Source organism: Salarias fasciatus, chromosome 14 (genome assembly GCF_902148845.1).
Source record: "Salarias fasciatus chromosome 14, fSalaFa1.1, whole genome shotgun sequence".
Taxonomy (NCBI): Eukaryota; Metazoa; Chordata; class Actinopteri; order Blenniiformes; family Blenniidae; genus Salarias; species Salarias fasciatus.
In genome coordinates this window covers 29,448,074-29,472,277 of record NC_043758.1, presented here as the reverse complement: position 1 = coordinate 29,472,277, position 24,204 = coordinate 29,448,074, and the positions used below count along the sequence as shown (strand labels likewise).

The 24,204-nt window shown below is 42.8% G+C and overlaps 1 protein-coding gene across 1 annotated transcript in view; it reads right to left on the bottom strand.

Moving 5' to 3' along the window:
- LOC115400335 (protocadherin-16-like) overlaps window positions 1–24,204 on the bottom strand; it is an 86,462-nt gene that overhangs the window by 18,088 nt on the left and 44,170 nt on the right. The window contains exons 2-5 of the mRNA XM_030108140.1: window positions 2,736–2,924; window positions 1,797–2,028; window positions 1,476–1,712; window positions 343–1,371 (exon numbers count right to left, since the gene is read on the bottom strand). Coding sequence (XP_029964000.1) covers window positions 343–1,371; window positions 1,476–1,712; window positions 1,797–2,028; window positions 2,736–2,924 — 1,687 coding nt within the window. The remainder of the gene's footprint in view (window positions 1–342; window positions 1,372–1,475; window positions 1,713–1,796; window positions 2,029–2,735; window positions 2,925–24,204) is intronic.

The following is a 24,204-nucleotide window of genomic DNA, read 5'->3' as shown; positions in this document are numbered from 1 at the left end:
TCTTCAGAGAAAGATACTTCACGTCATCTAGAAGGCATCTAAAATTCAAATAATATCTGTAGCACAGGTTTCTTTTGTTGTGTTCCCTCTTCTGTCAATAGCAGCGTTATTAAAATCAGTTGGTTAAAAAAACAAGGCTGCTTTTTTCTTTAATGCTTTATCTGTTCTGAAGGATCTCTCTCTGTCTCTTCAGACTATTAAAAGACGTCCTTATGAGTGCAGTTTTCTCTCCTTTCATGTTTTTACAAGAATACACAGATTGTATTTGAGCGTTGAGTGAAGCAAACACAAGCAATCCATAGTGTTTCTTCGATACTTTTTCATCAGAACAACTTAATTTACCCGTGTTACTGTTTATCTGGAAGTGGCGATCTGGATGCAGGAAGCGGTAGTTGAGGCGTCCGTTGGGGCCGCTGTCTCGATCTGTGGCCAAGACGTGACCGAAGCCCGTTCCCGGAGGCAGGTTCTCCCTCACCGCCATGAAGACCCTCTCCTGGGTGAGCCGAGGTGAGTTATCGTTCTCATCGGTCACCGATATCCGCACCGTGGCGCTGCCCGTCTTCTTCAGCTGCCCATGCCCTGCGCTGGCCAGAACGGTCAGAAGGTACATTTCTTTGACTTCTCTGTCCAGGGCGCTCTTCACAAACAGCCAGCCGCTGTCTGCGGCAATGCCAAACCCGGCTGCGTCTCCGTCTGGACGCAGATGATAAGCCAGAGCGCTGGAGTGACCCGCGCCGGCAGCTTCCCTGTTCAAAGCTCTGACTTGCAGGAAGCGCGTGCTTATCGGAGTTCCCTCTTTGAGCTCCACGCGGTAGGTGAGGGTATCGAACACAGGCCCCTGGTCGTTCTCTGCCTGAACATGAACTACAAGCATGAAAGTGGCGCTGAGCTGCGGCACTCCGCTGTCCTTGGCAATCACCTGTAGGTCATAGCGAGGGGTGTTTTCATAGGACAGGCTGCCCACCAGGCGAATCTCTCCACTGCTGCGGTCCATACTGAAGATCCTCTGGATTCCACTTGGAGAAAACAGGTCGAAGGTCAGCTGTCCGTTCACTCCTGAGTCTAGGTCTTCAGCTCGGACCCTGTAGACCACCGTGCCCATCTCTGTGTACTCTGGCAGCAGCAAGGACTCCGAGGAGGAAGGTATGAAAACGGGAGGGTTGTCGTTGATGTCTGCTATGGTGATCTGGACTCTGGTGTGTCCAAACGCTGGTGGATTTCCACTCCTGGCCTGCACCTCCAGGTACAAAGCCGGCTGGGCTTCATGATCGAGGGGAAGACTGGTCCTTAAAGCTCCGGTGTCAGGATCCACGGTGAAGTACCCTGTCGGGTCCCCAGAGCTGATGGTGTAGGAGACTTCTTTACTGTTGTCTGGAAAACATGAAAGAATGAAAAAAATGGAATCACTGAATAACTTTAACCGATCACTCTGACCTGTGATTGAATGGGTGATGGCGTGCGTTCCGATCGCTCACCTGTCTTGACGCTGGCCTTCACGTTGCCGACGACTGTTCCTCGCAAGGCGTCCTCGGACACAGTGAAGTAGTACTGAGTCTGTTCAAAGACGGGTGGCGCCACCAGCCCCGCCACAACGCTAATGTTGACTCTGGCATTGACGGAGGCAGACAAACCGCCACCGTCCTGGGCGGAGATGACCATGGGGATGATGGAATTGGCCTTCCCATAGACGGAGCGAGACAGGGAGATCACACCTACAAAAAGTCGCATTGTCAAGAAATTTTTTTTTTACCACACATTGTAAAAATTTGAGAAAATGCAAGTAGAACGCAGCAAACCTGTGTCTTTGTTGAGTGTGAAGAATGGGGAAGCCCCTCCAGGGACTGTTTTGTATGTAATTTTTCCATTCTCGCCCGAGTCCAGGTCGTAGGCCGTCACTCTGACGACAGACGTCCCAGGAGCGCTCTGCGTGCTCAAACTCACTGCATAACTGAGCGGGTAGAAAACCGGTCTGTTATCATTAATGTCAACCAGATCTACCTTCACATAGGCTACTGAGCTCAGTCCACCCTGCAGAGGAAAAACAAAAAGACCTTTTGTTAAACTTTTACATGCATTAAATCATGAACAAGAAAAAAAAAAACACACAGGATTTCAGCCACATTAATGATGGAAGTAAAAACCAGCAGTTAAACCCACTTAGAAGTTCCATGTATAGTGTTGCCTCTAAAATATAGTCCCAGCAGGTTCGTGCAGGGACACAGATTGATAGTTTCCCTTGGGAAAGAGCAATATGTCATGACCCGTGTAGGGTGAGGGGGCTCGCTGCAATCCAAGGCTCTTTCATAGGCTTTGCCTTTGTAGAAAATACAGTGCAGGCTTTTCATTTGGACCAGGTGGCAAAAAACGAAGGAGGCAGCGGTCCAACTTGTTAAAATATTACTGCCTGACAGTTGAGGTATTTCTCCATTTGATTGCTTTAACATGGCGGCAGTAATTTTCTTTCATTTTTAACCTTTTTATTTAAGCATTTTTTGGGGCGTTAAGTGAATGGACTGCTATACTACCTTCTGAGTGGGTCTACCTACCATGGAGAGCTGTTTAAACTTTTATTTTCTACTTTTATTGCTCAATTCATATTTTTGGTTCTGCAGAGTCAGCCACGCCGGTCATTATTCTCCTGTCTGTGAGGAAAGCATTGCTGCTGTTTATGGGATTACACCGTGGCTCAATGGATTCATATTAAGCATGATTTGAAAAGGCAGCGCCTTGCTCACCCCATCCACGGCTGTAACCGTGAAGTCGAAGCTGACTGGCCCTTGATCTCTGTCTAATGCAGCGCTAGTGCAGATCTGGCCGGTCTCCTTGCCAATGGTGAACTGAGACGGAACAACACTGTTGATGCCAGAGCCGAGGGAGTAAGTGACGGAGCCAAAGGAGCCGCCGTCTGCGTCTGTTGCAGTAACCTACAGGGGAAAAAAAGAGAAAAAAAGAAACAATCGCTTAAACACTCCAACAACGCACATTACAATTAATAATTATTAAACTGGAAGGGAAATATATACTCATTAATATCACTCCAAAGCCACAGCAGGTCAAATCTAGATTTTATTGGAGTGATGGCGATCCACAGACAATGAGTGTACCAAACCAGGTGCCTTTGAAAGCATCTCTGGACCAGAACTTTACTGTTTATCTGAACCAGAGCTTGAGCCAAACGGGCCTTTTGGCAGAGAGGGACTCTGAGGGAATGAAGTTTAAGGAAAGGACGATGACTTCTACAGGCGGCTCTGGGAGAGCCGCCAGCAGGAGGAAAAACTGTCTGTCTGCAAAGGACAGTGACAGGGCCGACTGGGCAGCAGTGGGATACCACACAGTACGCTTCAGCGCAGCACATTATACCCCAATGTAATGTCCCGCTTGCGGTCTGGTTTTAATAACGCGGCACATCTATGGAAGGACAGAACCGCTGGAGCTATAAAAGCAGCTCGCAAGCCATCAGCCAAGGAGCCGACTCAATTACTGAAGGATCTCCCAAGACAGCACAAGCCAAACACACCAATCAGATTGGGCCCCTGGGTACCAGCACTGTAATTGTTTGCAAGTGTTGGCTCTAGATCGCAGATTAGAGCAGAGTTAAACCTCACAAGTTGATTAGGAATCTCCCTCCTTGCATGCTTTATAAATGGATCTTTTTAGTTAAAGCACTAATTGGAAAAAATAGAAGCTGAAATGGTGCTCAGCAGCAGGGAGCCTCTGCTGGGTAACACGGAGCAGTCATCAGGATCCGGGCCAAGAAAAATAAGACGAGCCATGCTTATCATCAAACGCTGATTTCCCCTTTCTTTTTTTAACGTGGCATTGGTGTAACTGCGAAGAGATGGAAATCATTCATTGAAGGGGATGAAGGTTTAGCTGCAGTAATTCTGCCTCGTTCTCGTTCCTGAGCAGATGGCAGACGGGGGAATCTGCAGAGAGCATGCCCCACACTCCTGACTGTAACTCCTAACAGAGGGCGAGCGGTGCGGAGGAGTGAGAGAGTTGTAAAGCTGGCAGAGACACAAGCCAAGGAGAAGAATAATAAACCACAAGAGGGAAGGGGAAACCAAGAGCAGTACAAGTAAGCTACTCCATCTTCTAACGTGCCGAGGCTGCAACTTACTGTACTGTTTTATCATTTTTCAGAGGGTCAAGTTATTTATAACAACCCCACAGCTCCGAGTTTGTTTTATTCTCAGTTGTCTGATTGGTGCCAGCTGTGCAGAAAGCAAAAGATACCTGCAGCTTGAAGGAACAAAATACCTTAAAATGTGCAACATGTATTTAATAACCGATCTGCTGGAACATATTTCTTCCATTGTGATTGATGCAGGGACATTTCTCTCCATTTTAGCCACAACTTCTTCTTCATGCACCCACATACAATACATGGAAATCACACGCAGAGAGCTTGTATGTTTAAGGTATGAATATTTAAAAAATGAAGTGTGAGAGTTGAAAGTAAAGAGAAGAGATAAGTTACTTTGGGTGAGGTGGGAATTGGAGCACTCTCCTTTCTATTCTGTTCAGACCGAACAGAGACTTCACTTTGAATTAAGGATTTCCCTTAAGATCCTTAAGTTTAAAAAGCATCAACTTGAGCAAAGTGCAGTCATGCAGTGTGTGCCACAGAGATATTGAAGGTTTCTGTTAAAGAAAAAGTTCAGGGGACACAGTGGACTGATGGCGTTAGTTCACATGAGGAGGATCCAAAGTTGTAATTACTCTTCTCGCTCTGCTCATGTGTGCACAAAGTAGGGAGAATCTGTGGAGCCATTTGTGCTCCACGAGTGAAGTGAATGACTGTTTCGGAATATATACCGAAAGATAATAAACCACATAATCACATTTGCATAAACCACCGCTAGAATGCCCGAGGCAATCAGACTATTTAGGAATCTGCAGAGACAGCAATTTCAGGTCTGGTCTTTATAGGTTAATAGCTGCGTATCGGTGTCATCTTACAGCGATGCAGAGGCTGTCTGTCCACAGGATTATAATGCGCCAGCCATCAATTTCAAACGACGTATCTAAATGGAATATGAGTGGAACAATTAACCCAACCACAAACTTGGAGCTGGAGAGATGCACGAGGATGAAGACCACGTCTTTTCGCCTGACATGAAAGTTTTGATTTCATAAACAGTTTGAATCTTTAAACAGATTGTGTGCAAAACTAATTAAAAAAAGATTCATGCCGTGGCTTAAGTTGCTTCACTTCAGCAATGCAGTCACAGCAGAGGCTGATCCGTCTCTCATCTCTGGAAGCTCCTTCAATTTGTTTGTTTGATGCTCCTTTTTTGATTACATATAGATACTAATATGCTCTAAATAGCTATGACCTCCTCAGAATATGCATATTCCCAACTATTGATGACTAAAACAGTAACTTCAGCTGTGCCAGGAATGTGTGAGTATCCTCCACTCAGCAGGGGGTAGAAAAATATCACTCACCACTTTGTTGTATTGATCTTGACGTTCACATGAGAGGCCCCTTCTCTCACGTTCCCACTGACTTTTTACTCTTTTCCTCTGCGCTATATAGGTATTCCACTGGCTCTATTTTTATTGGATTAAAAGTTCAAAAGCAAGAGTAACCTTAGATCATCGGCAGCAGCCAGCATTATTCTTCCTACACTTCATGTGTGTGAGTGAGGCATGATGGGAGCTGTCTTATCAGCAGGGGAAAGGCAACGTTTGGCTGAGCCCTTAGTAAAACAAGCTGGGGAAATTCAGAGATAACCAGGGCGCTTCGTATTCTCCCATCAGATTCCAGGGGCTTCTCCTCAGAAGGCGTTCTGACTGACTGGCTGTCCGATGGAGAAGAACAGGATTCACAGGAGAAAACATGCCTCTGTGTGTTTTTGTATAAAACGTCCAAGTGGAATAATGATCCCAAGGCTTTTGGATGCTCCAGAATATTCTGGCTCTTTCAAAGTCCTCATTCTGTGGTCAGTGAAACAGCCAGGTCTGGGGAAAAACAAATCCAGGGCTTGGGTGGTTTCTATTTTTAGTTAGGGATTTCCCAAAAGGCTCATTAGAACAACTATATTAAAAAGAAATGACCATTGCGGCCATCTAGTTCTTCTCTGAAGTATCAGGCATGTATCAGCCTGACCTTATTTGCCTGAGGCGCCGCGACTTCTGCCACCTTTGTTGTGTAATCTCTCAAAAAACAAAAAAGTCCCACTTTGGCGAGAGGTCGTGATGCAAGGCCGAAGCCATCGAGGCCACCGAGGGGTGAAACGAAGGCGACGCAGCTTTTAATCAAGCTCCCCGTGCTCCAGAAACCTCCAGTCAAACAAATCCATCTCATGTATTCCTCAGTGAAATCAGCCAATCACGACCGCGCCTCCGCCTAGCCAGACAGGCCGCAAATGACGGAGCGCGCATGGAAATGTTTGCCAACTGGGAAATTATCACACACATCAATCAACCTCTGCGTGCATCCGTCCCCGTGAGTGGATCGGAGACGCACACGCAAAGACACAAACAAACAAACTTGGGAATAAAATGATTGCTCTTCAGTCTCACGGTGCCGGTGAAGCACAACACCAAGACCAAAGTAATTTGGGACTGCGGCCGTCCAAATATCATTTGTATTCTCTGCAAATAAAGCGAGCGCGTGTCAGCGGGTTACGGCGGCTACTGTGTACCAGACATGCATTAGACCAAGTGCAACTTTGTGGCATGAAGAAATCCAAATCTGTTAAGCTGAAATTTATGATTGAGCTTGCTTTTATCTTAATTGGAGAGTGGTGTTGCTTGCATCTGCCGGCCAGGCGGCTGATGTGGGTTAAAAGACGTGATTAAGTTACAGAGGCCGGGAGGGACGTTGAGCAGGAACAAGGCTCCATCCCAAGGGTGCCCACATAAAGGGGACCTTGTTTAATGAATGGTGGAGATTTATAAAAAGGTAACTCAATACTCCTACAAAGATTTTGGATCCAGTATTTATGATGCTTTACCTGGAATGGTGCAATTCTTTCTCTCTGAGCAGTAGCCCTGCAGGTAGATCATTTCAACCAACATGTGAGGATGTAGCACTAACAGGAATTTAAACAAGAGGCATCACATGATAGATAGATGCAGATTGCTAAATGACAGTATAGGCAAGGAGGAAAGCGGAGGCTGAAATAAATCAAGTGAGTGGGCGAGTTGTAGAAATCTGGACTGAGAAACGCTTTGAGCTCTCACAGCTGGTGTGAAGCCGTGCACACTCCTCTCCCCTCTATTGTCCTGGCATCACTTCTGAGGAGAGCAGAGATGAGGAAAGCGAGGTGGAGACCTCCTAAAGGCCTCTCTCACTGCTCGCTAAAGTAGCCGACAGGCAGGCCAGAGACTCAGTGACACGTCCACCACCACAAGCAAAGACCCAGACGGAGACCGCACTGACCCCGGTGGAAGGAAGGAGCCCACACAATGTCAACGAATAGATCCAAACTCCAAACACTGACAGTGATGTCTAGATTCACACCAACCATATGTGAGACAAAGAAGATCTTCACAGAACATACGGTCTATGAAACAGTGACATTGAAAACTCCTGAATGTCTGGCTGCTTTGTGCGAGTAACATGATACAAAAGATATCAGGGCTGAAACATTAGACGTGTCCAAGTGTCGTTCTAGCTGCCTATTTGTTTTCCACCACTGTGAATACTATACCATCTGAACCACCACGCTTTCAGATTCATGGAACAACACATGAGCACTTACAAAAATGTTGACAGGTTGTTGTTTTGAGAAGGCGTTTGCTATCATGTGTCTGTCAAGTTTGGCAAAGTCGCGTAAAGTTTAAAGTCAACAGCTCATAGATTTTCATATTTCTTGTGTATGCTCATGTCGCTTGGCACATGCAGCAGCAGGAGCGTTGAGGAGGTAACCAAAAACATGAGGATTTACCCTCTGGGGACCATTAAGACCCACAGTGGGTTTAATGGAGCCAGCAGCCTGCCGACAGTCTCAAAGACACCCCGTCATTTGCCAATGTTGAACAAAGCGCACAACAAAAGACCACAGGTGGGGCAAAGGGACTGATATGCAGTAACTCCAGACTCCATACGTTCTGAAAGGAAAAGAAAATCTAGGTTTCCTTTTTGGGATGGCTGAAATTGCTTTAACACATTCTGTCCACAACAGACACTCACTTAATAAAGTGAAATGGAAAAAGAATAGCTTTCTTATCATTGTACGAAACACAGCAAAATCTGAAAGTGCTTCTGAAAACAAGAGAGCAACTAGTTCAGCCAATCAAAGTTCATTTACACACGCAAAAATGAATCATTTGACAAAAAGAATGTCCACACACAATCAACAAGGTAACAACAAGCTCCAAAATAACAGCAAAAACAACAGAGTTCTGATGTCCAAGAGAAAGAATTGATCTTCCAGTGTTTTGAATCCACTTTCATGTAATCTTTTCAATATTTGCAATTGGGCTTCACTAAAACTTCCTATAGGATTCTTATGTCATTTGAGCAGAATCAATCTATTCCAGATTTGTCCTGACACTTTCTCTCACCAGATGTGCATTAAAACACATCTGCTGTTTTGGGGGTTTTCCTACAAAACAGGCTATAGCTGTCAATGTCAGTAACCATCCTAATCATAGTGGTTTCTTTAAAAACTAGGATGTTATGGGCCAGCTGCAGAGTGAAATAATCCAGGAGTGTTGCTTTGCGATGCGAAAAAAAAAGGCCCTGACTGTGTTTTCTGCGGTAATAATTCAACAAGATGAGAACTTTAGATGAAAAGTAATAACCAAGTTTTCTGATTCTGTGTAATCAGCAATTCAACAAAGTTCAGTTTCACTGAGATTACAGCCCAAGCCACGATACATCACGTCTTACAAGGAACTATTTTCTTTCACAAGTGGGTGAGGAATTGATTTCTAAGTTCGCAGTGGTTTTATGGGCTGCAGCCTTTCTGTCTCACTCCTCCTGAGGAGGGCCTGGGTTAAGGGCCTGCAGATTAGGAAGTTGTAAGGACCTCATATCTGGCAGGGGAGCAGAGGGGAGGAGGCAATACACCAGACGGGGGGTGGTAATGACACTCAACGCTGGAGTGCAGATATGGGACAGGATACAGTCTCGGTCTCGTTCCTTTCCTCTCATATATCACAGACTATAGCTACCACACACTGCATGGGAAAAGGAAAATGTTAACCATCATGTCTGAGTTTCTGCATTTGAAGCAGGTCTGGCAAGTGCTTTGAATAATTAAATATGATATAACACACAGTTTAAGAGCTTCTAGCAGAAATCACTGCATTTGTGATTTATTGGAGATGTTGAAGTTCCACTTCCCGAAACCAAGGTTAGCTCATCAAATTTTAATGTTGAGAAGGATCTCAGATTAAATACACTTTAACAGTGCAGAGCTCTGTTCTGTGAAGACTGAAGCACGGCCAAAGTTTTCTGGAAAGCCGAGGCAGGTTTGTTCATATTGCGCCATTCAGAGACAAAGCAATGCACAAATACTTTGAAATTCATCCCAAAAAAACAATAAGGGAACCTTAGATTTACGTCTGAGATGAATAAAAACAAATTTTAAAGCAAGACAATTGCTCAAAACATTAAAAGAATTCAATTTAAAAAGCAAGCATAAAGCAAAGGACTAAAGTTTCAGTAACATTAAAGGCGCTCTTTCTTTGAAAACTAAATTCATCAATTCAGGCTTGGCAACATTCTAATAACGTCTCTCCCTATTTACAACCCATTGGATTGTTTTTGTTCTCATAAAGTCTCTGACTCTTTCTCTAATGTGTTCCACTTTTTAACTGCCATTTGTACATTTCCAGTTTTTCGCTTGTGTCATGCACTTCAGCATCCATGAACACAAATACAGACAAAATGAGACATCCTGACACAAAAACAGAACATAAAGAAGAAAAATATTTCTTGCAAACCTTTACCATGGAATCTCAAGGATTTCATCTATTAAATAGTAATACAGCCAAAGTTTCTTGATACAAAGTTTATCTCTTATTTAAAACTCTTTTTTTTTGTAACCTGAAAAAGAAAAACAAGATATAATGTAAAAATATACTTATATATGAATAAGAAATACAACAACATGTATGTACCGTATGTAAATGTAGTCTAGATGTACAAGCAATCTGATCAATTTAAAGTCTTTAAGTATCTGTAAAATATATTCAGGTACCCTTTGTAGTTTCTAATTTAAGAGTTGTGTCAAACTTGTTGGAAGTTAGGTGGCCTGCATTGCATTTTTTTTTTTTTAACTTTCATTAGACTCTCCTCTAAAACTGAAGCGTCTGTCTTTCATCTGGACGCTGCATCTGGAAACCATTAAGTATCTCCCCATTTAAGGAGCGGAGGGCTCCAAAGAAGGCAAGGCGAGCCGAAAGGAGCGACAATGTGGAGCTTAATAAAGAAAAAAAGGCAGATCTTAAAAATCTGAACCTGAAAAGATGCATTTAAGTTCAAACATATGAGGGCATTTTGCACTTTTTTTTTTTTTACAATATACAAAGGTTGCCGAGAAGTAGGTAAGATACACCATCCACCAAACACCAAGAAAACAAATTGGAAACTGATGTATGTTGGCCCACCAGTTCTTATGTGAGCAATAACTTCAGCAGGTTGGAAAAAGTAATCTTGAAAGTAGCTTATGTGAGAAGATTTGCTTTTAACAGCGGTAAAAGTTTGGAAGTCAAAGTAAAATTAGTGATATTAAAACTTCTCCGTCTTGTGCAGTCTTTGCTAAACTCCCCGTATCGAGGATAATTGTCAGGGAAGCGTTTTCACAGGCTAGAAAAATAAATATGACAAAAACTCTAGTGGAGGAGCCGGTGTGCCGCCGGTGTGGCGTTAACCCCCCGGACCACCTGGGATGACAAAGACTCCATCTGAGACGCTCCTGCTCAAGACATTAGTCTGCACCCCCCCTCTAAAAAAAAAAAAGGTCCAACAAGGAGAAACAAGCCTGCCATTATTTTCTTATGCATGTTGATCACTGGTAAGTCACTGAAAAAACAAGAAGAAAGAAAAGAAATCTGTTGTTTTTATTTGTTTGATGAAAAGAGATGGATTTGCACAATCTTACCAAAATGAGAATTTCTAGGATTCAAAACAAAAAAAAAAAAGCTGGCTGTGTGGGCATTGTAATTCACTCACAATCAGCACATTCACTGTGAGATTAAATGGATTTACTTTGATTTCGAGGGTGTGAAATTGCACTGCAACTTTTTCAAAGAGAACTTTATAATTTTTTTTAGTTTGGCAATATTCCTGTGTTTTGATGGTACTGAGAAGCTAATCTTACAAATGCGTGACACTCTGTTAGTCCTGTATATGATTGCAAACTGGGACTGTTCTGGGTGGCAATGTATTGACTATTTCTGAACATAAAACTGTTTTCTGGTCGTTTCTTTAATTGTCTACATCAGAGGTGTCAAACGTAAGGCTCGCAAGCGGCTCCAATCCGGCTCGCCAAACTACCAATCAAACTGCAAACATTCCAAAGAAAGGAGATTTTTCCTCAGAGTTGCGAACACAACGCTGAGACCCGAGATATTGGCATAAAAGCTCACTGTCTCTGAGCTCAAGCCATGCTGTCAGAGTGAGTTTGTGAAAATATGCATAATGCAAAAGTTATAGGAAAAGTTTTTTTGGCCATCTCGCTGTATTTTGCACCCGAAGGTATCATTAACATTGGCTTCCTGTGGAGATTGTAGTGATTTTCCATAGTAACAATTTGGTTTTGTGAAAAATAGACATTTTCACAACAGAGAAAAACTTTAAAGTTTAAATTTGAAGGGATTGTGGCACTATTTTACCGGTTTGGCGCACTCAAGATGAAATTGGACTGTTTGTGGCTCCTGAACTAAAATGAGTTTGACACTCCTGCTCTCGACTTTATAAACGGTTTACAGATCTTATAAAAAAATATAGTCATGTCAGAGGAATAAATGGGTTAACTATCGTGCATTCCGCTCAGACTGATACTAAGAATGAAGTGTACTTTCCAAGTTCATTGATGATGATTTATTTTTTATGATGGGTAACAGCATGCCTCTTAAGCAACCTCCTATAAACCCCAAATCAGTACAAGAACCACCGGTGGTGCTAATTAAAAGCCTCTGAGATCATTCCAAGGTCCACTTTGGGAGGCGAAGTGATGCTAAGAGGCCTGCTGAGAAGGTCCACTCTCACACGACGGAGGGAGGTGACCTTACGGCAGATTCCTGTGGAGGCGACCATATCCGACGCTGCCTTGGCTGCGTTTCAGTCAGTCGTCCCTTTCACAGCCGTCCAATGGCGGCGCGGCGCTCTGATCTGCCGAGGCAGACCAGGCGTTGAGTCACAGGGCCCGGGTAGGTGGGAGGTGAGCTAATGTGAACCATGCGCAGCGTGTGGGTGCAGGAGTTCTGATGTGGGCTGGGACGGAGCTCCAGCTGCCTGCAGTGGGTGGGAGAATGCCCACTGAGCGTGGCATGCAGCAACGGCACGCAGATGCCGTGAAAGAGCCAGACTGAACCTGGTTATTAGACATCCACACGCCTGATTGGTGAGGTTATTTTTCAGACTTTGTGCCAGCTGATGCCAGCCATCAAGACGTCTGGCAGTAAATTTGTGATCACAACTGGCAACCGAAGGAGCAACGTCTGTGGTCGGTCATGGAGGAGATGCTTCTCATGTTTGACGTGAGGGTGTATTCTCAAAGTAAGACATTCAAAAGCAGAGACATGCAACCACGTGCTAATTCAATCATCCAGTGTAAAGTACAGCATGCAATCACAAATAATGAAAAGCATGCTGGGGACGTCAAAACTGAACTGCTGGTCTGCACTGACTGATCACGCTGCAGATTAATATTCTTTAAACAGGGATTTTAATGAGCGTGAAGAATCATAAACAGTTGCTGTAGATTTGACAGATGTACTGAACAGATATGTAAACAACATGCAAATTCTAATAATGTCTCTGAAGTAAACGTGGTGAATTTTGAGTGGATCAGTGGTGGAGTGGTTCACGCTGACAGTAAAAATGTTTGTGGTTTGAACCTGCTGGCTTTTATGTGCCGAGTGTTAGGCGTGACCCTGAGGGCTGAGGATTTTTCCACTGGCCTTGTTCAATAATAGAAACTCTATTTAGATTATGCACAGTGTTGAGAAAAAGTCACGAACAAACCTTTTGTATGTGAACAACTTGTTTTTTTTTTCAAAGTAGTCCACCACTGCACACCATTGCATTGCTCAAGTGTTTTTTCTTTTTCTCAATCCATCTGTTGGCCTGGTTCTGGTGCAGGTTCAATACCGGCCAGCTCCTTTACTCTTTGCAACCCATTCGGATAAGTCGGCATCCAGTCCAGAGACATGCTCATTAGGTTAATTGGCATCTCTGAATTGGCTGCGTGTGAACGTCTAAATGTGAATAATAATGACAAACTGTCAATAGTACAACCCAATGTTTCTCCTAATTTGAGCTGGGACGGGCTCCAACCTCTAGAAGGTATCGAAGAAGAATGAACTAACACTGCTTCCACTCTGAAAACTGTCAATAAGAGGCTCTCTTCAGTATCTGGGACAGGATGACTTCTGATAGCAGACTGCACGTCCTCCTCCACGGCTTCCTCTCACAATCAAAACACATGAATGCAGATACGAGCCATTTGCCCAGTGTTGGGTGTGACAGGCTCTGGCCTCCTGCGACCCGTCTGGATGAATGGATGCATGGCGGAGTTTCCCATTACAGCAGGGGCAGTTGTACCTGTGGTGTGACAGGACTCGGCTCTTTCACCGCTTTTCAGCGCCGGAGCAGCTCTAATGACACACTAAAATCCAATCCCTCAGCCGCTGCCTCCACCCTCCAGACGGTAGGAAATGTGACAAACTTCAAATGAGAGGCAGTTTGCACAAACACTGGCATTTTTCGAGCAGAAATTGCGATTTGAATGATCTGTTTACAGACGGCCATAGTGCCACTCCAGGGTCCTTCTGGAAAACAATAATTAAAACAGACAGTGTCACTGTGTGCATGCACTTGTATATAAAGTCTAGACCTGTCCGGTCTCACAAATAAACTGAAGTAATATTCTGTGCCTGTGGCAAACCAAATGGTGAATTCTGAACTTCAGTTTTGATGCATTTTTGCGTCTTTCTTGGTGTTCCACTCGAAGAGAGGGTAACTTTCATCCAACTCATTTCATGTTTCTGTGATGCTGCTACCCGAAACGATGGAGTTGAGAGATTTTCCTGGAGGCAGTTTACCTCCCGTGTGGCACCAGTGTTTCATTTAATGTTTACTTGGTGAAGAAGTGGGTCTATCAATCAGCTGGCGTCTGAACACACTCAAAGCTTCATTGTCGCCAAGCTGGGCGCTCACTCGTGATTCAGAGACTACAAACGCCGAAATACACTGTTTTTTTTTACCAACACTGAATCTGAATCTGTTGTTTTAAATTACAATTTACATAATTATCTAAATTTATTCAACCAAACTATGTACATCTATCTTCTTCCAGACACTTCTAAAGTACTTCAGTTTTTTTTTTTTTTTTTTTTTTGGGCACGTCCTGTGTGGGACCAGTGTTTCATTTAATGTTTACTAGGTCAACAAGCTGTATCATTAATCAGCTGGTTTCTTAACAAACTCAAAGCTTTATTGTAACCAGCCTGAAGGCCTAATTGAGATGTATTGACCTCAAAAGAAGTTAAATGGTCAAGAAACTAATGTTCACTTCCTTTGGCGAAAACAGACTTCTAAATCTATCCCATTTAAAAATTCACTCCTGAAGTCCAACCAAGGAAACAATATTGATTTACGAATTCCAAAGTCTGTTTATTCAATCAAAACAATGTATATCTCCAACAGGTTGAGTTTCTCGAAGTTTTGATTGTGGCTCAGTGGACTGAAAACTTTGTATTTATGGGGAAAAGTCTAACAGCATAAATAAAGAGATTTATGTTCACTCAGGGCCTCTTGACATGATTGAACTTTCAAGTGAAAAGCAAAACTTTGCAGCAATTTGTGTTCATTTAAAAGGTGGAACTTTATGAAAAGGCTCCAAAGCCGTAGTTGTGTAAACGGACAAAAACACAACTTTCTGGAAATGCTCTGTGTACATGTAGAAAGCCAAAATGTTTCCACTGCACATTCCTACCAAACCTGTGGTAAACAGTTCTTGTGCACATGTTGGAACAGATAAATAACAACAGTGGAGGCGTCCAGAGTGTGATGAATGCCAGTCCATATTCTCCTGGCATCTGGGAGCTTTATAGTTGAGTCACCAGAGTAGCAATCAATGCCTTTATTTTCACTATAAAAACAAAAAACAGCACCCACAAGTGGCCCAAAATCAAAACTACATCATTTTCAGCGATTCATCTGTTTCTGTGTAAACGGACACCGTTTTCAGAACGTTAAACTTTTCTGAAACACAACCTCAAAAACGATGAATCTTCATCTGAAACAGCGTGGTGTAAACCGAGCTTAAAACTGACATGCGAGTCTATTCTATTTCAACCATTAATTGTCTGACTTCTTGGTTTGTAGCCGCTGGGACAGTGAGATGATCCCAGAATCAATTCTGGGATTGGAGGTCTTCATATGTGGAGTTTGCATGTTTCCCTTTAGTGTAGGTGAGTCAGTTTTCTCCCGGTACCAGAGCATTGTCAGTGCGGACGTTCGTATTAGATTTTCACACAAGTAATAAGCTCTCAAATCTAGAGCAGACATTAGAAATTGCAGTTAAATTTTAAACTCCTGTTTGTGAAAGATAGTTTTCTAAGATCGGAGATCAGCTCCACAGCCTTTCTTTGAAGTGAACCAGGAAAAAAATAAAGGTGAGGAATCACTGAAGTAAACTGAATTTGTTCTATGAAGGCATGGGTCAAACATAATGTTCAGTTGCCATACCATTCAAAGTTTTGAACTTATCTTTTCTTTAAAATGTCACATCTCTCGATGAAAAATTGAAAAATATCTGGATTATTTACAATGTTTATACCCAGCATGCATTTCATCAGTCTTCTTTCAGTGGTCTGTGTCACAGCTGTCTGACAGATCAGTTGCAAATTCGGTTTTAATCAGTGCAGCTGTCAGCCATGTAAATCAAACAGGACACACTTCATTTACACTTTAATGTTCTCTATGTAACCAACCCCGAACAGTCCGACATTTCTGGAGAGACCCTGTATGTCCTGAAGTGTTTTCTGACACAGTTAAATTTCATCATCCGTGTGAACATGAAAGCGTGTCTGCTGATTAAATGATTAGAACTGGGCTGACGCGAGGAGCGAGGACCTTCCAGTCATGGCTTCACAGCAACACTTGCGCGGTGACACAATCAGTCCGCGGGGGACGAGCGCCGGATCACTGCGTAATGTTTCTCTCTGCACTGCGAGAAAGAGGCGAAGCATGTGGGGAATGAGGACAGGGGGGGGGGGGGGGGGGGGGGGGGGTGAATAAGGGCACGGAGGTCACGAAGTCCGACTGGAAGCACACATGTAAACACTCCTTGTCACTGACTGATAAACACTGCAGACGGAGCAGCGCTGCTCCGGCTGGGCTTGTGGCGTGCGTGCTCAGTTTCTACGGTAAACTGCAGTCAGCGCGGTGCTGCGGGGAAGTCTACGGCGGGTTCAGACACAACGGCAACAAGCTCCGGCGATGGAGACAGCACGGAGAGCCAGGCGTCTGTTTACACGTCTAAGTTTTTTTTTTTTTTTGCCGAGTCGCATAATTGCGAGTCAACACAGATTCAGAGTGGACAAAGGAACATGCACGGTTCACCAGACGAACATTCAAAAACACACGCGAGATGTGATGTGAAGCGTCTTCCTGCCAGCAACAAACAACAGCTGCTTTTCACATTGGCTCTGTCACGTGAAGATGGATACAGAGTCATCGGCGCACGTCTCACTCACATCTTTAACCTGCTGGAAAATGTGATAATGAGTTTTTCCACATGGAGGTTTTTTTTCGCATGCGAATCTGTGTCACCTCCCAAACTACAACATGTGTTTCGTTCCAGTTTGTTTTGGATTTGACAACATCAATAAAGCCTCCCTGCAACATTTGCATGTCTCCCATCTGAAATAATCACTGTGATTCACAAAAAGAATTCTTTCACGCACATTCTTCTGGGCCTCCAAAGCCATAGGTGGGTTTCATTTCCTCACGAGGATATTTATTTAGTTCTGTGCAAAATATTTAGGTGATAGGGTAATTATATTTTATCTTGTATACATGTCCATTCCCCTCCCTCATGTGATTCATTTCAAACAATCCTTTCTGAGTATACATAAGGTAGTCAGTGAGCACTTCAGTTGTTTCTCAGAGCAAAAGGGACTTCCACAGTAAACACGTCCTCCACAAGATTAAACTCACGCAACGCTCTCAAAGGACACACACAAGTCTGAATCACACACATTTCAACTATTCAAAAGATGGGAGGGAGGAAAAAAAATCCCTGGGAGTTATGCAAAAAGCCAAGCTTTGGGCAGGACTTCCCCCCCGATGATGCCTGCAGTGTCCTCATACCTACCCTGAACTCACACACTCCAGAACACTTATTCACAAGTCTCAATCTGTTCACAGATTACATGTCCTTCCCCTTGCTGAGCACTGAGACCGGCACAGGATGAGATTGTTATCAACACGTCCAGATGTGCACAATAATATGCCTTTTGGTGAGAAATTAGGAAAGAAGAGAGAAGCTCAGCCATTTGATTGTATTTTGAAGCAAATTCACTGCAGTCCCTTTCGTGATCAACATCTCTGATCTCTACGCCGGTGTTTCACACTTGTGGCCCAGTTCCCTGGTCTAGACCAAACTTGGCGCTCGGTTTGCTCCGTGCTCACACCGGCATGTTGAACCTGAGACCGAAGGACGTAAACAGAGCAAATACCAGACAGCTGTCGTGACGTTATGTTCTACGCAACTTACACAACAACGCTGTGGCGCTGCACTCAAACCAAGACGGTGCTTGTTTGACTACAGCCAATGAAAAGTATCGAGGAGTCTAAACATTGAGGAGAAACTGTCTGATTATGCACATGGATTCCAATACAGTGGAAAGTTACCACTGTCCTGAAGTCTGTCGCATGCTGTGTTTGGTCTCCCGACCGCTCTTCGGTCCGTGTTGTGTTCACACTCTGCTTTCACAACTCCAATCGAACTGCACAAGTACATACTTGCAAGCAAAATGAAACTAGCTCACTGGGATTTAGCTCTTCCACTCATGCAGTAATTATATTCATTTTAACCACATCAAGTTGTACCAAGTCTGAAAATACCCTGAATGTCATTTGGCCATGTTTGCTTTATCAGAGTTAGAGTCTCTAAGCTTTGCCTGATCAGATGTTCACGATCTTTAAAAAAAAAAAAACTGACTTTGATTTGACACGTGTACGTGAAGGAGATAATGAAACAAGCCTAGCTTGATTACATTTGCATGTTAAATGACACCTCCAGTGCAATCTAAGGCTCAAGATTAACATTAAAGGCTCAAATTAACCAAATCAATGGGCCATCAACAGATTTTGATTATTTGTGTTCTCACGCATCGTAAAAAGAAACAATTGGAAACAACCAGATAAGAGAGACTGTTGAGCTCGTGAAATATTAATTTCCTCATTAGCAGGCTGAGGCGTTCTCTCAAAAATCCTGATGAATGAAACAACAAAGTGTCTCCACAAATTCCTATAGATGCATCTATTGAAAATATTGCTTTTCATTTAGTTCAAATTACTTCTTCATTAGGGTACAAATGTTCTGCAAATGCCGAGAGATGATACATTGATGCATTTTTCTCTTTCTGGCTTTCTAAGTTGTATAGCATAATAAATTGCTACACATACATTATTCATAATGGCTGTTTTAACCAGTCTCTTCCATCAAGTGAAATCATCAAGAGCTTTTTCTTTGTGGGGAGAAATAACTCTTAGTAGGGTCTTCTGAGGCAAATTGGTCCCAGGTGATGAGCTCAACTCCAAAGGTCAACCGGGTGATTTGTTTGAGAACTTGATGGAGTGACCTAAGGCAAACACCGAAGGCAGGATCCTTTCCTGGAGTGAGGTCCGCAATAATGGCCTAAAAGCCAGACTTTAACTGACTGGAGCAAGCCATAAAATGAAACAAAGCAGGCAAAATTCAGAGGCAGCTTCCAGATGCCAGGAGTTCACTGACTTCTCACTCTCAATTCAGCCAACAACCCAACTTTTTTTTCAGTTTGGGTTTTCTTAAAACCCTTTTATTATATCAAAAGTCAATTTGACGCACTGCTGCTTTTGAGGTCTTTGTGAAATCCTCCTGGTGTTTTTCTTCACAAACTCTTGTGATTTCCTGTATTCCTGTATGACCTCCTGTGAAAAAAGTGGGCACAGGAAAAGAATAGCAAGACTGAATAGGCTCGAATCATCTCTGCAGGTCACTTTGACCCATGTGCCCACGTATAATGAACTTTCAAATAGCAGGAACATCACATCACAATGGCTTTATGCTGTTACATCTCATTTCATTCTCTTCTCTGGTTCTGATTAGCTTGTCGTTATGAGGCTCTCCCGCAACTGCAAAAGACTTTGCCAAAGTCTGATACCACAAATTGAAATCCTAAGGACTAAAGAGTCGAACGTGCTTTTGATCATAGACAAACCTGAATCACGTCATGTAATTGGTGCGACTCTGTGGAAAGCAGCGGTCGTGGGTAAGTCCACTGCTGCGGTTCACACGACGGATCACTGAAGCTTCTGGATGAATTGAAAAGATATTTGGTGGAGACATTAATGGCATCCAGATGATGAGTGCTACTGAATATGGTAATGCTCAAGATGCGTCTCGAGGATGAATTGTGGGGATTTTGATGAGACGCAGTTCGTGGATACTGTTTCAATCATGGCATTCAGAACACACAACTCGCAATGTATTTTGTCTCATGGCGCATCGTTCTAATACACAATATGGTGCAAATCTCTGCAAACGTACGTGAGGTCTAAAAAACGGGCTTCTTTAAAGAGAAGGTGGTTCCACCAGTTAGAGGTAGGAGCTGGAGTCCGTTCTAGCAAACAAAGACCAAAGGGGAGGCTTCGTCTTGTGTGGGTTAAAACTAAACTAAACTAATCATACTTTATTATTCCCCTTGGGGAAATTCCCTTTTTTCTCACACTGACCAATTCTATTTGTAAGATGCAGAGGTGCAGCCACATTACGGCGCTCCAGGGAGCTGATGGGGGTCAAGGGTCTTGCTCAGGGAAGTCAATTATAAAGGTAACGAGACAATCACTGACACACTTCCACCTACACTTACAGAAAGTGGCATGCATAGGGAGGTCATTACTTCTATTGACGCTCAGGCGACGTTTCCACAACGTTATAAGTGAAAACACATCGTTTTGTTGTTTCAGAAAAGTTTTATTATTATGTGGCAACATTTCGATACCTAGAGCTATTCAATACAGCCATAGTGCATGTGCTCCGTAGCAGCGTTTCAGCCACCTTCACAGAGACAGTGTTTTCAGAAAATTGTGTTTTGTGTTTTCCCCTATTGACACTTTTTTCTCAGTATTGCTATTTTGCAGCCTTTAATCTGCACCTCCCTAAGTCCTTCTCTCAGTACTGTAAATACAGACAACACATCTATCTGAGTTATTTGAAAAAGCCAAGGAAAGCCATGTAACTCAAGGTTAAAAATAATATTCCAATGATACTTCTTTGTTGTCAAGAAACAAAAGCATGGAAAAGCATTAAAAATTAATTGTTTCCCTTCGGCACTGAAAGAAAAAATAGCTTGTCTGCTTGACAATACCAATACCTTCCAAAGAGGGCAAATGCTCTGTAAAACACACTAAGCTGAAAACAACCTTTTTTTTTCGTTGTTTTTTTGATGTTCACCCTTCAAAAACCAACTCAAGGACCAAAGGACTTGCAAATCCTACGCTGCATGTTGTATTAGTGCTGTTTGTATCATATTTGATGACAAAAAAAATAAATTCCCAAAATCTCCCAATCCGTGTTCCTACTCATAAACACAATAGACCACTGTACATGCGTGAGCTCCTGCATCTGTGTATGAGATTTACACGGAACCTGTGCAAAGCATGCCTAATCCAAAGAAACCAAGCAGAAAGTTGTGACTAACATGTGAGGTCCCAGGTCAGAGGTCAGCCAAACGTCCAGCTGCCCCTTCATGACCTCCGGCCTGGCGAACATCTATTCCGTCTTTCATCTGGTGGCCAGCCACCCGCCACTTGTGTGTCAGTGAGAGCCTTCATCAATAACACTGACTATGAGACGGACAAGTGAGTTACGGCACAGCAAGAGGGAATGGTGATATAAATCACCGATAAATTGGCACCAAACTTCTCCCCAGAGTCTTTTTGTGTTTGTCTGTGATCCAAGTGATTCCTGTTCTGGCTTTGTAATTAAAGACTCCTCTGATGTTCCGGGTTACAATATTACAGGGCAGCAAATGACCTTCAAACAGGCCACAAACTCTAACCCACTGATTAAAAAGTAAAGACAAATGCAAAATGCAACATTTCCGTTCAAGCATTAGTAGGTTTTCACTGCAGTTGTGCAGCGTTCTCGCTCTGTCGTTGAGATTTTGGAGCGGATGCTTCATGGGCTACGCTGAAATCTCAATTCCAGTTATTGCTGCCGGTTCATTTAATCCCCGTTTGCGGCTCGTTGTTCGGTGAATGACTGATTGTTAAACAAAGCGAGCAAACTGCACCGAGCTTGAGTGAGCCCAGGAACACGGTGGAGAAAAGTCTTCATAACAGCTAACTGCACACATCTATCATCTCCTTATCTGCAGACAAATTCAACATGTTGTTTGGGTACGTTAGGGCATTGTTCCAGCTGAACACGGTGTTATGGCTTCTATCAAGTCCTCTCGCACTGTGAGAACAGATAATCGGCTGCCAGCACAGCTTCATCATCACCAGCCTCATGTGAACGCGCCTCAGGAAGCTCAGAGACTGGGAGACTCGATGGACAACGCCAGCTGATTTCCAAAGCTGCTGACTCATCTTTTTTTAAAAGTTGGAAGTATTTTCTAAACAATTTGAAGGTTATTAATTTTATACATGAGTAGGTACAGCACAAGACTTTTAGGTTGCATGACAGCAAGGTGACATAAACATGGCTATGGAAAGGGTGTCAAAGGTAAGGCCCGTGGGCAAAAAGTGGTCCACATGAGGCTCCAATCCAGCTGGACAAAACATTGAGCAAATTGTAGAAATTTCACAGAAAACTGATTTCTTATTTCAGTTTTTTATTCATTTATTTTATTTTTATTTTTTTACATTTCTAAAGAGTAGTCAACACAACACAACACTGAGCTGAGAGATCGGTGATGCTGCCATGAAAGCGAGCTGCCTCGCTGCTATCAAACAAATCCCGAAGTCATGCTGTCAGGGGGAGATTGTAAAAACACGCACAATGCAAAAGCTATAGGAGTAACTTTTTGACACTTCACTGTAGTTTGCAACAAGATGTGACATTAAAATTGGTTTTACTTTTAGAATGCAGTCCTTTTTGGTCACAGCTGTTTGATTTTGTGAATATATAGGCATTTCCATCATGTATACTTTGCACCACAACAAAGAAAATCTGTAAATTCAAAGATTCTGGCATTATTGTACCAGTACTGAAACTGAGCTCGTAGTTACTATCTGAATAATCTGGGCTTAAAATGAACAGTGTAGCTCAGTTCATAGAGTGGGCCGTGTCTCAGTTGGAAAGTTGCAGGTTGCAAGTTCCACAAAGTGTCCTTGAGCAAGACACCCAAGCCCAAATTAATAATAAACAGACTTCATAGTATTTTTTTTCTAAATGTATGCAGTGATGTTCATTCTTCTAAGCTTCAGACTCTGATCAGTTCGCAAGTTTTCCGATTCCCCGAGGCATCTCTTCTTCTTCATTCCTATCTCTGAGTAGCAGAGGTGCAACAAGACGTAAACATCACGAACAATGCAGCTACTTCAGTCTTAAAACTCCTTCAATCAAGGACTATGTGTCCAGTTCCAATTTCGTCTTTTATCTCAAAAAATTGTTGCTTTAGAAGCTTTTCACAAGGTAAATTGCTTATGATGAAAGACTATTGGTGCCTTCTATTTGTAATATCAGGCAAATTGCCTGTCCTTGTTTATGAAAATGAAAGAAAACATATGAGCAATGAGTGTAAGGATTTGATTTGTATGGGGATTTTTCATTTACTTTCAATTGAAGAGCACCCAAAAAATTAGCAGAGAATTTGATGAAACCCTGGTTGTTTGAATGAAATGTCCATCTGTCTTGTCTTTATTAGTAGCTTGGATCATCAGCACATTCTCTGCTGCCCTTCAGTGAAGCAATCATTCATTTGATGCTGCACTGCATCTTCAACTTGTGCGTCCTGTTTACTTTAAATTCCTTTCTTAAATTATGCTTTCAAAAAACATAATATTTCTCCACTTTCACTCATATTTCTTGTTAAAAATTTGCATTTATTGTTTATGCTTGCTGATGTAAAGGACTTTGAATTACTATAATGTGCTACGGGAATTGTGTTTGCTTGTCATTATTCAAGGATGCTAAATTGAGAATTATAAAGGTTAGCATAAAAAAGCCTTTGAGGCAAGAGCATACTCATAAGTGCCAAAAGACCATAAAATAACAAAACAAAAGAAGATAAGGTAAGAACGAATTATGAAATCAAAGTATATTTAGACTGTGTTAGACTATCAATCAACCAATAAATAGAAAAACATTCTATGCAATTATTCATGCAAAGGCTTCCATAATTGTTTTGACTGATTCATGGAAACCTGCTGTATGTCTGAGTTGCATCTGGACCATCCATGTGGTCAGTTTTAAATGGATGCTTTATTAATGCTGAACAGGATGTGCTCCTTTAATAATAACCCTGTTCTGTGAGGCCCACCTAGTTCAAACCAACTGGTTTCAGTGGTCTTGCCTGCAGAAAGGTGAATCATCACTCTGCGTTAGTTCTCGTGCCTTGCTCTTGTTATTATTCAGTTAACCATTTTATTTATAGTCATGCAGATTAGTCTTTCAAACAAGCCCACGATGGTTCAACAAATGGAGCCATTAAAGCGGCGTTAGGCGATATTACACAGGAACTGGATGGGACAATGTATTATGTCCTGCTGGGACACCCTGAACACGAACCTCTGTGACTTTTTGTTGAGCACTTTGACTTTAGACCTCGCGACAATGGGGGAAATAAATCAAGGTT